This window comes from Chamaea fasciata, unplaced genomic scaffold (assembly GCF_029207755.1).
Source record: "Chamaea fasciata isolate MVZ Bird 193981 ecotype frontalis unplaced genomic scaffold, bChaFas1.0.hap1 SCAF_3, whole genome shotgun sequence".
Classification (NCBI taxonomy): domain Eukaryota; kingdom Metazoa; phylum Chordata; class Aves; order Passeriformes; family Sylviidae; genus Chamaea; species Chamaea fasciata.
In genome coordinates, this window is record NW_027094088.1 from 60,101,346 (window position 1) to 60,115,608 (window position 14,263).

General features: G+C 36.7%; 1 protein-coding gene across 1 annotated transcript in view; it reads right to left on the reverse strand.

The window, feature by feature from the left end:
* Positions 1-14,263, reverse strand: part of LAMA2 (laminin subunit alpha 2) — a 338,729-nt gene that overhangs the window by 58,962 nt on the left and 265,504 nt on the right. The window contains exons 36-40 of the mRNA XM_066180303.1: positions 13,522-13,684; positions 8,927-9,137; positions 7,354-7,470; positions 6,040-6,203; positions 2,507-2,645 (exon numbers count right to left, since the gene is read on the reverse strand). Of these exons, the coding sequence (XP_066036400.1) occupies positions 2,507-2,645; positions 6,040-6,203; positions 7,354-7,470; positions 8,927-9,137; positions 13,522-13,684 (794 nt within the window). The remainder of the gene's footprint in view (positions 1-2,506; positions 2,646-6,039; positions 6,204-7,353; positions 7,471-8,926; positions 9,138-13,521; positions 13,685-14,263) is intronic.

Consider the following 14,263-nt stretch of genomic DNA (forward strand, 5'->3'; position numbering starts at 1 on the left):
CTCCCAATCATTTATCAGGCTTCCTGTAATCACGATGGATTTTGAGCATCTTTTTATTCATGCTTTTAGCAACATCAGATTAATTTGAAAACAAAGTCATTTTCTCATTACAAACCAAAAACCAAAAAACCCTTGAGATATCACTAAGGTTCTTGTAAATAATTTGATCCAGTGATGTACAGGTTAGAACCTAAACCCAAAACCTGTCCCTACTGTCTGGTTCATACACCAGCTCATTGCTGTTGGGAAACCTTCGTCTCCCTGCCCCAAATTTAATCCTGGTGAATGGGAATGGTGAGGACAAGGGATGCATAGTGAGCTACAGCACTTTCCTCCATTATCTGCTCGCAGCTGGAACTTGGAGTCTTTTACAGAAGACAGGCATCCACAACAGCTCTCATACGGAAGAGAACATGGCTCCATTTTTCAAAAGGAGGGAAAAGACATGATCTCCATCTTTTACATTGAGTCTCCAGAGCAACTTCTCAGAAAGCTGGCAACACAGTTTCCAGGGGCTTACGTCGCCTTCTAGGAGCAAATTCACCAATGCTGCCTTCTAGACTTTTTGAACCATTGCACTCCAGACAGCCCTCACTGAGGGTACAATCCTATTCTTGTGCTGAAGCTCAGCTAAAACCTCCTAGGGACCTCAGAAAGTGGGACCCTGATTTACCTGGTCACCGGTTAAACTCTTCACTTAGGATGAGCAGCATTCAGTAGTCTTTAAATAAAACCAAGGAAATAGAATAAAGAAGTGATGACTGTAGTTCACAACTGATATATCTTTAAAATCTGGCCCAAAGCCCTCAAACGATAATTTAAAAAATAACAGCTAAATATATTGCTCTGCAGCAATTTGATAGTGAACCACTGATGACCTCTATATCAAGTCAATTACATTTAAAAGGCATCAGCTGCCTCAATTTTCTTCCTCATCAACTAGATCCCCATTTCACATATACTGCTCATAAAAAAATCAAGGTCCCTCTAATGAATACATGCAAAGGAGATGCTGAAAACATCACTTTAATATTTTCATCTCTTTCCTCGCTACTCCTTTGCTTCTATCTACATTATATTGTCCATCTTGAACTCCATCACTTAAATTATGGATCTCCTTTCTCCTTATGCTATAATCATTTAGTGATATATACACTTTTGTCACCATCCTGTAATTGTTAGCTTTGTTTCTTTATTGCTCTATGTGTCTTCATTATTTTCCCTTTTCAATCCCTGAAACAGCTGCCTGTCTCACTCATTCAAAGTTGTGAAAGGAGAAAAAGACAGCACGTATTAAATCTTAATGAGAAGGAAAAATCAAAAAGGGCCAGACCCTTATTTACTTCTGGGGTGTAATTAGGCGTTCTGGCAAAACAAAGAACTATTTACAGAGAACTAGCACATACCAATGTATGAGGAGAATTTTTTTCATCAAGAGAGAAACACAGTAGTTAGTGTTATTTGAAAAAACACTGAAAATTTAATCAGCCTACAAATTTTAGAATTTTTGTGCAGTGGCCAGTTCACTTTATCCTTCTGATGAACACAGACCTTTACAACATGTGATTGATTTTGCTATTCTCATAATCCATTTGACTGAAGTAGCTCTTCGCAAGCTACCTTTATTCATGTACAAGTGCTGTAACTACAAGTTGTTTCTGCTCATCTACATGTTTCTATATCAAATATAAGTTCTGGCAATCTCCTATTATACTGTCACTGCCTCATGTTTCTGTATGCATGTGAAGTGCATGCCTGTTGGTCTCTGACCGACTCCCACAAATTAGCTCCTTTGATATCTGACAGAAAAGATAATTTTGGCTATGCTCAGAATGTTTTCTGCACACAGTATATCCATCAAGGAGCTGAGGTCCTCATTGTGACTCAGGCTGGAGAACTCACTTTACCTTACAATGCTATTTTTAAAAGTTCTCTTCATTTTCTCTGGAAATTGGCATGTGCTACCTCATAGTGAGAATAAGATTTCTCTGCAAAAACTGGTAAAGTTCTCAAAGTGAATAAAAATTTCCACTCCCCTCCTACAATTCTCCATTTCTAGAATTCTGGCTAGGTGCATGAAGTTCATCTGATGATCTTCTGCAGAGAAGTACCTCCAAGCATTTTCAGGGAACTAGGTTGAAAAGTTAATCAAGGTACGGAGTTCTTTATATTTAATGAATGTATTACCCACATCTGAACTAGCACTATTGAGCATCAAATGGCCAACACACCTGACTCAAAGCTGTATGCTTGAGCCATACACAGAGACCAAAAGGTGGAAGGACAGTAAATAAAATGGGTAAGAAAAGTAAGGATGAGGAGATAATTAGGGATTATCTGAAGGTACATGTATCAGAGCCATAGCTTTCTGATCACAAAACAAGAATGTTTGAGGGCAAAGGTCTTCACATAAAGTTTTAAGATGGCGAAACATGAATCTGAGATCAGGTGCAGCATGTTCCACAAAAAATCTAAACCTTCTTCTCAATTTACTCATTTTCCTTACCGCTTGCATAGCTTCATTTGCAAGAGCCTTGGCTTCCTTGGCAACTCGTTCAGCTTCATCTGTGTTATCCTTGATGTTAGTATAAGCATTGAAAGCACGTGTGGCATTGAAAGAGAGGTTTTTGGCTTCAGTAAGGATTCTGTTGGGATAGGGAAAGTAAACACACCATTAAACCTGCTGTCAGAGCTCCACAGAAGAGAGTATCCTACATTTTCAAATCCAACTGTCTGTATTTCTAAGGCTATTTCTAAGGTGTTTAGAGAGCAACGCTATATCTGAGATTTCAGATCTGGCATCATGTGTTTAATGGAATTCACATTTTAACTGTGCAGAAAGACATAAAGAACAATGTTCACTAAAAGAGGAGGTTTTGTGATATAAAAATAGATCAGATGTGGAGAAAAGATAGCACTGTGCTTCATGTTCTAATACAAGTAACATCATGTGGGATTTTAGGTTATGTGCTGAGCCAGGCAGCTTGAGGAAACTTGCATTGTAAGAACATGAAGGGTCATCACAGACATGTTTTAAAGTAGAATCTCTGTAAAATTAATTTCTTGGTCGGGCTGCCAAACACAGAATTGCTAGTTTTGAAGGAGATCACCCAGTCTAAACCAAATCCTAAATGTTAATTTTGCTGACCAAAATGAAAAACATAAGCAGCAATGCTTCCTATTGAATGTGATGTTCAATTTACGTGAAATACTCCATTCTGAGAGCCATAAATAGATTAAATACAGTCAGAATTTGCTGGTGCAGGGAAAGAGTTCAGCTAACCTCCTTCCTAGGGGAATTTCTAGTCAGCAGGCTGGGGAAATGACTTTTCTTGCACTGTCGGTGGGATATTTTCAAACACTTTCTACAAAGAATTGCTGCACCTACAGAGCGAACTTAAAGACAACTATCTCAGTAGTGAGCATTATGACCATTGCCTGTGTTGATTTTACTGAATAAAGTGTAAACGGGCTAAAATCCCCACTTGAACTGGATAAGAATGGATCTGAACTTGGATTTTTTGCCTCTCTGGGAAATTCTCTAGCTATGCAGGTGTACAGCAATATAAGAGAGACAGGGATTACTCCTGTTGGACCTGTTCCAGCTTGTTTAAAATAGTTATTGAGACAGTGTGTGTGGAAGAAAGGAAAAATCATCCTGGTAATTTATCTATTCTCCGGAGAACTGTGACAGCTGGGCTCTCATCCTCACATCAATTACTTACTGATTTCTACAAAATGCCACAGAAAAGACGAAGTGGACAGAAGGTATAGTCCCTGGACTTAACATGTAGTTAATAGAGGAAGAGACATTCCCTTTAGGTGTTACTGCAGAAACTGCATGACTGAGCTGCCTCTGGATCACTCTTGGGAAAGTGTATCTCTTTCCTCAACTACAGCTGGCAACTAGGCAACCCTAAGTTTCTGTGATGCTCTCTTAGACAAACATGGAGCCCAGAAGAACTATCTAGAAAGTAGCTCAAGAACTGCTTAGAAACATGGTTCAAATCCTCTCTGGTTAGGAAAAACCTAAACTGAATTTGCCAAATACCAATGGCGTTTACTCACAGGCAGGCAATTAGCCATAAGGGAGAAGCCTACACTAATGCTTCCTTGTACACAGCAGAAAAAAACTACTTTTTCTAGGTTAAGATCATGAATAGTTCCATGTTCTAACACTCAAGAGAACATCCTCATTGTCAATCAATGTATTATTTGAATCTTTAGAGTGTGACTGGAGAGGCAGGGCTCTCCCTCTATTTCTCCTGTAAGAAGAAACAGTAATCTACACCAAATTTAGAATTGTCTGAAAGACACTCAAGTGTCAGTTGTAAGATAGATACACTTTTTAATTCCTCAAACTGATAGAGTGTATATGCCTGTAGAGTATAACTATTTATTGTCAGTGCATGAAGTAAACAGCTTTATCCTGATTACACACCACCACAGTACTCCTTTGTCCTTTGAAGTTATGTTTCTATCTGACCACATCAGAATTTTTTACTTTGAACTATCTGGTTTTAGACATAATTTTTAATGTCCTTGATTCTGTGGAGTTTATTGTCTTTTTTGAGAAACAGATGTTGATATCTGGATCAGACATAGGTATACATGGTACTGTTAAAATATTTTAAACAGTACCCTAAGCTCCTTAAGGCCAAGCTGTCACTTACATTAAGACAGAAGCACATACAAACACCCATAAAAAGGTCTCATTGGAATAGTTAAAAATTTCTATCTCAAAGCATGTCGTGCCAGCATTTGATTAGGAGGCACAATCTTCTTTTTTGTCTGTATTTTCTCTCTTTCTTAGTTTCTTCATGACAACCCTCTACGTATTTGGATATTTATACATGGTTGGGTGTGACACTAAAGTCGCTCATTTTAGTGACACTGAAGTCATTCATTTTCAAATTCATTTTTACCCAGGAAACCACAGCTATGATTAGTTATGAACACCTCAAAACATATATTAGACTGAGTATCTAGAGTAGTGTAACTACACTGTAGGTGCAGCCAATAATTTTGCAAGTATCAGAGCTAATTTTCTGTCTTTTCCTCAAAACTACAGATGCTGGTAAGAAAAAACTGTGTTCAGCATCTGCTCACAAGTCTTCGGGATATTCAAGTCTTCAGGTAGATCTAAAAGATACAAGCAGCAAAAAAGTAGCCTAATGTTGATGTTTAAAAAAATCTTTTTCTTTTCATGCAGTGCTTTCATAAAATAATGAAACTGAAGCTGTGCTGGGGATAGGTCCAACAGGTAGAACATTCATGGTCTATTTCTGAGTATTACTATTGCAAATTGCACTTACTATTTTTTGCTTTCTTAAGTGCATAGAATGCAATAAAACAAAAGACACCCCTCTCTTTGCCCCCCAAAAATTCAAAAAAAACCCAAAAAACCCTTGTTTTATATGAGTTATATGGTACCATTCTTCTGAAAAAGCTGAGTGGTCACATAAATGAACAGCATTGCAATTCTCATATTAGGAATGTGATAGAGGTAAACAGAAACTGAAGTTTCCGTTCTTGGATTTAAGCATTTTGGTCCAGGACTCCTACTTTTTTTGGAGAGTGTCTTGAAGCTGGTAGGGGAATTACTGCCATCACTAAGAGGGATGTAAAAAATTTAGCATCACAATAATAGTCTCCTACCAAAATGGTCACCTTTAAAAGGAAAATACTAGCTGTTTTTAACATATGCACATGAAAATGTGTATTGAGCTCTTTAAGAAAAAATTCTATTCTTTTTCACAACATAGCAGTAAGCATATGATAAGTTAGACGGTGTTATCAGTGCATCTGAGGGCACTGTTTGCTGTCCATGCAGCCTATAAAAATCACAAGATGTAGGAAATGGTTTACAAGAGATACATAAATTGACTAACTCAATAGTTGTATACTTGTACACATCACTGGTTATTTGTATACCCCCAGTGACAGACGTCAAACAAGAAGAATGCCCTTCAAGTTCTGTGAAGCAATTTTGCAAACCTGCTTCATGATTTTAGCATTACCATTGAATGTCTGCCTTACCCATCCAGCACAGCAGATGATTCATTCAGCTGGCCCGCATGGTTCTCAGCTTGCAACACCTTTTCTGGAAGCATCCTGTCACGAATTTCTTGTGATAAGTCATCTATTTTATCTTTCAGCTGATCAGACATTGGCTGTATCTTATCTGCAACACCTTCTACATACTGAAAATGGCAAAAGAAAAGCCTTTAAATTTCTGAAGGCAAGCATTCTGTAGCCTTATCTATATATAAGGATGTTTCTTCTTTCCTTGCGGGCTATTATCTCAACTTACCCATGCATTAAAACTTCAGACAACTAGTATAGAAAGAGTAACAGGATTGGCTGGGCTGGAAAGCAGAGAGGAGACAGACAGTATTCCAAGAGCTACTTGTCTCTCTTGAGCTTAGTAGAAGCTTGCCTTTTACAAGTAAGGAATTGTACAGTTTAAATGCTCATAAACTCTGATTTGGATTTGTTTCCTAAATGTAGATGATTGCAAAGCTATAATAAATTGTTGCTGTGCTCCACAGTAATAACTAATAAGTGGCAGAAATTTCATGTTTCAGGACTCTTTGAGTGGATACAGTATCTTTTTGCCTATTAAAGTTTTGCAGTAAGAACTATGCTTGTTGAAGACTTGCCATTCCTGTTCCTAAAAGCTGTCTCACCTGTGTCTCCCTCTCCATTTCTCCAAAGACCATTTTTCCATTTATTACTGCAAGCTGTAATGCATGCTGGCAATATCTTCAGAACCAATGATACTTCAAGATATCTTTTTTCTTTTTTTTTTTTTTTTTGTAGCTAAGGCACTGATCTCAAACTGTTGATAAAACTTTTAAGGCAGAATTTTCAAAAATATTATGCAAAATGAGAGTTCAATCCTCTCCTTGATCTGTCTAGACTTAAAACTGTGGCCACAGGCAACAAATTATTTCTGAAGTTTCCTTCCTACACAGAGTTTTTGCACAGATAAATCTATACCTAGATTTCAGAATTGCAGTGAGACTGTGAATGGGTCTGCTGCATCTGTAATTCTCAAGATAAAGTCAGTACCACAATCAGAATACCATATTTATAAATGACAGAGTCCCTAAAACATTATGCGATAGCTTTCATGTAATCCAACAAATCACTTAAAATCCAAGTTACTAATTTTTATACACCAGACTAGCTTTTCTGCCATACAGCAATAGAAAAAAGAATTATCCCAACTAAAATATTTCAATATTGATAAATACAATGAAAAATTAGGTGTTACTTTAATTATCTATTTTGCTGCCATAATGATGTTTTGTTGTATTAATTCTCAGGTAAGGATGATAAAATGCTCACCTCTACAGCTAAACTGATGTCATTTGCAAGTTTATTGGCTTCATTAAGGATATCATTCCCTTCCTGAAGGGTCTTTTCAACATCTTGTCTGCCATCTTCTACAGCTTGCTTCCTTTTCTATAGGATGAGTTCACACAAAGGAAAAGAGGAGCTGTTTACTAGGACTGTTCAAATCCCAGCATCTCAGTATGAGACTTAATTTTTTCACCATGCCACAATGGCCCTTCTGCAACCCTCTGAGCTCTCAGAGCTGAGACAGTGACAACAATAAAGCACATATGAAGTATTTTTTCCTTTGTCCTCCTATCCCCAGCTGTGTATTGTCCTCTCACGCGGCAGGGTTTCTGTTGCTCTCTAACAGAGGTAATTGGCTGAAGTACTGCTGCAAAATGAATCAGAAAGTTATAAATCCTAATCATTACCCAGATGTAAGTTCCTTATTTTGCAAATCACCTCTGACTATGAAGGAAAAATTTATGACAATATTCTGCTGCTTTCCTACCTCCATCCACTGGTACTTCACTAACGGCTGAATGCAAAATAAAAGGTTCGGAGTAATCTACTGATTCCTGTTTTTCCAGCTAGTAAAACTACTTCATATTGCGTGGTAAGGATGGACTTCTGAATAAAGAATTGGCAATTTCCTGTGCAAGATCCATTGAGTATCAAAGATTAGTTTGATAGGAGGCCATGGAAGCCATGTGGGCAGGACTGCTGGAAAGGCACTCTGCTACAGTGATGCAGAGAATATTTTAAAAACTGAAATAGCATGTAATTTCTCCAACCTTTATCCATCCACTTTTGGGAAGAAAATGCATGGAACAGAGATCACCTAAATTCGTCAGATCACTGCATTTCTTTAATTCAATCAAGTGCAGAATTCTCTGCTGAGAACAGAGGTCTCAGAACTCTAACCTCATACTGTACTTGAGGTGAAAGCTCACCGAGATACAGAGTTGAAACATTTATCTTCATTAGGTTGACTCTGCTCTTTATGTCTTGGTTAAATGCTTGTTAATGCACAGTATAATATGCTCTTTAAGTCTCTGCAATTTAAATTAAATCACAAGCAGACCCGACTTCTATGAGTGAGATCATTTATAACAGCTACTAACTACTGAGGCTAGAGTTTGATTTATTACTCTGTAATATCCAGATACCCTCTTCAGTCTTCTTCCCAGGGGTTGGAGAGGGAGATGAAAGTCTAAGTTTTCTAGAAGCAAATATATGACAGCAAAGATTTTAATGGAACTTCTATTTAAATACTGAGCACATGATTTGAATTTTACATGACTATTTATACTGGGACAGATTAAATTTCCCACAGAATAATAAATCCAGTGTACCTTCCACAAAACAGATGGTATTATTTCAATAAAACAGGGGAGTAATTCTACTTTTAAAAGCCCGTGCACTACCTCATTCTGAGGAACATGTTCCCTTGAAATTACATCAGATTAGTTATATTTTAATCACGCTTTTGCTTATATTTTTGTTTCAATATTTAATCATGCAAAAGTTCAATCTTTAATCAGAATCCAAGTAATTGAGGATAAAACTTGTCAGCACTCACCTCCAGCATGGTCATATTTTTTTGGTTGATTGCAGATAAACGATCGGCCTCCCAAATTTTACCTTCAGCTTCTCTCAGCAGATCTCGAGCATCATCCACTTTGCTGTGGTAGTCTGCTAGCTTGTCCCAGACCTCATTTTTGAGATCCTCATTTTTCTCACTGGGCTCACCAAATAATTTCTTCACCTTGTCCAAAAGGTCTTCTGCATTCCTGGAATACATTGCCACCCATGAAGATACTGAGTTCATATTCCCTACACCAAATAATTTGAATTATTAAATTATTAAAATAGAAAAATTTAATCTCAAATTAAATTAAATTAAATTAAATTCAGTCTCAAAGTAGTTTTCAAGATGGCACATGCTTAATAAAGTGAAAGGACAGATGGTTTTAAGCCCTTTCTTAAAAGAGGTTTTTAACTTCCATTAAGGTCCTACTTATGAAGCAGAATATATTCAAATATTCCATTGAAGACTATCTTCTTTTTTTTTTTTTTTACCTTTTTTGATTGATTTGGTTGATTTCCATTCTTGAGATCTGACTAGCAAAGTGAGGTTTTCTGAAACATTTCAACTTGTCTAAAAGATTTCCTTCACTCACATTGATGTGACATGTGACACAAACTGGTTTCCTACATTGAACTGAGGATGATTTGTAGATATGCCCACTTTCAAGCTGTCTTGAAGCAGACAACTGTTTTAGACTAGACAGTCAAAAATCATAAATGCTTTCTGGTGAAATTAAAAAAAACCCAAACCCAATCCTTGGATTTATGACTTCCAGTAGTCAAAAAATTTTGCTTATCTAAAATACATTCTGGAATATTTTTAATGGATTTTGCTGACCCCAGTTTTAAGGGACTGGAATGCTGTTATCTGCCTTCCTCAAATCATTTTCACACAAGGCAACACCACTGTGTTAATCCAATGATATGCCAAGAGCAAGAAAAAAAAAAAAAAAGAAAAAAAAAAAAAAAAAAAAAAGAGGCACTTCAGCCTCTTCCAAAACGATGAAAACGATGCTTTAGACATAGGAAAAATCCTAAGTAAACAGGAATATGTAGGATTGATAATAACTATGGAAGAAATTTATCATGCTTCCATCTGGGACAGATTAAGTTTTTCTTCCTGTTTCATTATGCCAAGTGTGGAAAACAAGAATGGTATTTTCTGAAAAAAAAAAAAAATTTGGCCTGCAATAAACATGTAAATAAATGCACACCAAAAAGATATAGGGAAGGAGGAAAAGATATCCTAATACTGGACATAATTTAGATGTAGGGTCTGAAGTGGAACCAAGGGAAGTCAAATTGCTATCTTAGCTTTGAGATTTTCTGAAATTGATTGGAGTTTTTTCCCCCATCAATTCTGCCTCTGCTTTTGATGAAAAAAAAAAAATTCACATTTTGAATTCACAACTTCTGAGGACAAAATATTTAATCAAAAACTAAATCCCAATATTGACACTCTGTCACAGTGGTATAGAAAGGAATTCAGGATTTCTCTCATACCTCCTCCATTATTCTTCTATAAGAAGCTCCTGTCTTACACTACTGGCAAATTTTGACACCCTTACTACTCTGCAGTACTGGAGGAACGGTACAAACCAGATGGATTTCCCTTTTATTCCCTTGCCTCATAGCACAGTTCAAACTACTTATCCATCCAGTCGTCTACCTCAAAACTCTTCCTTGGAGCTCTAAAGATAGCACTTTCATACTGATCTGTTGTGCGCTTTCCCTCTGCTCTTTCTAAAGAAGTATGAGGCAATCTATTCCATGTAATCCCTTGCTTTAGAATTTCTGTGTGACTGGACCGCACCACATTTCTTGAAACATTTTCTTACACACTTAAACTGTGCAGCTTTCCCTGGATACCATCCTAGAAAAAGAATAAAACTATACAAAATTCTAGATGTTTTAGAAGAAACAATCACAGATCTGGCCTAACACAAGGAATGCTGGATGGTCTGGATCCTCAAAATGAGTGCAAGAGAACAAACAAGATTAGAAACTGATGACAAAATGATTAAAACCCATCAACTGCATATGAAAGTCTAAATATGTTAGAATTTCCCTACCAGGAGAAGAAATAAAGATTGTAAGATCATTAATAGCATGGATAAGGTGATTAACTCTCCAATGTCTCTCGAAAAACAAAAATGGAAATCTCAGGAAGCAATGTCAAAATACAGGAGGCATATCCTCCAACACTGTGTGGCTGAGTTATGCAATTCATTCTCCCAGGAAAGAGGATGATAGAAATTCACAGAGGTTTAGAAGCCATCAGACAAATTTGTGGAAGAAAAAGTCACACAGAAATAAAGCTACTCAGCATACTAAACAGAAAGAAAGAATTCCGGCTCATAGCATCCCTTGACAGCAACTCAGTGGCATCTGAGAAAACATGAAGGAATGTTATAAAATAGTGAAAGATTTACTTCAGAAATATGAAAATCATGGCAGTTCAGAACAGCAACTTGTGTATTTCTCTATATGCTCTTTTTATACAGAAATTATTGACTAATATGCCATTTCACTACATTAAGGCAGTGAGAGGCTGGATTTGAAAAATGTGAAGGAAAATAAGGGAAAAAACTGCATATGTAAGAGAAGCTTTGCCATCTATGAAAGCAAAAAGACTTCACTTCATTTGTCTTCTGCATTTAAGTTTTGAGAATTCACTGAAAACATAGGAGAGTATCCACTGAATCTTGTCATTCTGTTCTTGGACAAAATTCTTTAAAACAGAATACAATCACTGACAAAAGACATCTCACCAAAGAATAAGCATGACTGATTACTTCAAAGTGATCATGAGGCTTGCAAGAGCCTGACTTTATTCAAAAGTAAATATTTCAAATGGGTCTGTAGAGAATATACATACACGTGTGGAGCACAGCGATCTGCACACATGCACATGTACCTCCAGAGTTCTAAGCATGGTTAATTTTTCTTCTTTCTTGCAGAGTGTATCCTATCCACTATCTTATTACATTATTTAAACAGTTTTATAACATTGTTTATCAAGAAGCAGTTTCAGAAAACATCTCTAGGGTTCTTTCCTCCCCAGCCTGTAATGCACAGTGATTAATTTCCCTTCTGTTGAGTTGACTGCCAAAATTTCTTGGATCTCAGTGACTGCCTATAAGGAGGTAACCCTACCCTTAAGAGGAACCAAAAACTTTAATTGAAATCAATGAATATATTCATGTATCTCTTAGTAAAAAATGTATTTCTATTTCAAGAAATTTAAACACTCGCTTTGTACAGGAGGAGTGGAAGAAGGAGAGAAGTTCTTTCCCTCAAAAAAGCCTACTGCATTTTCTACTCTAGCTATTGGGCTAGAGTAGGAAATTACTTCATCATAGTCTGACAGTTTCATGTTGGCTGTAGAATTTGAGGACTAATGACACCTTGTTTGAAAGGCCAGTCCTAAATTTGCAGGCAGCACTTTTAAAGGTTTGGCTAAATTTTTCTCATTCCCACTTTTTCCTGGTTTGTTTCTGTGTGTGAGTAGACAAGGCATAGAAGAGGCTCAGTGGAATCAGATGAAAAAGCAATAAAACACTGCTCACAAATAAGTTTGCAATATATTCTTCCTCAAGAGAACAGAAAGCAAAGATATCAGAGTTATCAGGGAAGAAATACTGCACTAGCAGGATTTCCAGAAAATGATCTGGTTTATAAAGTCTAAGATAGGCAGTGCAAATCTAATTATAAACTGCTTGGAATTCTCAGCTAATTTTGTATTCCATTTACATCTCCTTACAGTATGCACGTACCTGATAATTGACATTTTCAGGCCTGCATAACTCTATCCCAGACAGTTTTCTGATCCATCACAACTTCAATGGACCATGTCGCTGCTCAGCTGGATTCCCTGCTAGTTGTTTGCACCAGTAAACAGCTAAGCAAAGTCTAGCTCCAGAAATATGCCTGATCTTACTCACACAGATGGAACAAACTACCAGAACTTTAACTTCAAGCCAAGTATTTTTCTGAATCAGGTAAGTTTTCAGCTTAGAAAGCATTATTTGGCATAATGCTCTCTAAACAGCTGCCAATGTAATTATATTTATACATTTATTTATAGATAATTAAATAATCAAACTTTGGACTTTTGAACTATGCCACGAGAGATGGTTTATTCTGACCTACACTATTCTAAACATGACAAAATACATTTTAATGTCTACACTATTGAACAAACTTTTTGGATGGTTATTATTTTTATTAGACCAGCTAGTTTTCCAGGAAGGAACCCCTAGCTTCCAGATGAAATTTTTAGTACAAAAGCCATTCATCAGGTCTGAAGCAGAAGCTAAAAACAAACTGAGAAAAATTAGAATTCAATTGGAAATGTTGCTGGTACCTGTGGAGCAGGGAAGCGATTTCCTAGGGATTGCTTTCCACATATGTAAGCATTTCCAAAAATGATAATGCTATATCAACAGATATTAAGTATTAGACTTTGCTTTCTTTCACATTTCTTTAAGCCTCAGCTAGAAAACTTGATTGGAAAACATGACAATCACATTTGCTAGAGTCAGACATTGTCACTAGGAAGATGAAGACAGGAGGCTCTCTACTCACTTTAACTCATCTTGAGCAATTTTTTCTTGCATCCTGAGTTCTCTATTTCTCATCTCCATGACCATTCCTTCAGCCTCACTCTGCAGTTCTGGAAGACTCTTCTCCAAAGTCTTGTCTTGAGTCCTGAGTGTCTCATTCAGTTTCATAGCATCTTCATTTGCAGCTGCAGAGGACCAAAATATATTTATGTAAGCAGCTAATAACTTAAAACAACAGAGAAGCTCTCAACTCTATCAGCAAGTGGAACACAACTTGCACTGGTTATTTCTGCTGTGGAATATAAAGGATGGTTAATGCAATGATCAGTAACAAATGAGAAAGGAATATATGTTTCATCAAACCTTTTATTATAGTTCACTTTTTAACACAATAATTAAAGAAGTCTTTATATCCAGTATAAGAAACACATTACTCCCCTCCTCCTCCCCCTGAAAGAATGAATTTGCATTGAACTTTCAAAACAAGCAGAAGATAGTTTGCTATATTGCTTGTAGAATTAAGGAGCAGGCAGTACAAGCAATGAAAATTACGCTTAAATTACTTTTGGAGAATCTCATTTTTAGCATTCAGACTTAACAGTGCTAGGAAGAATAAACAATTGTGAACGTTTAGAAAATGAAGCAGAAGAGCAGTGAAAGACACCCACAGATGTCTAAACCCACTCATGTGTTTAGAAGAAGATACCCAGAATAGAAAAGAAAAATATGAAGGTTGGAATATATGAAGGTATACTGTAAATGTG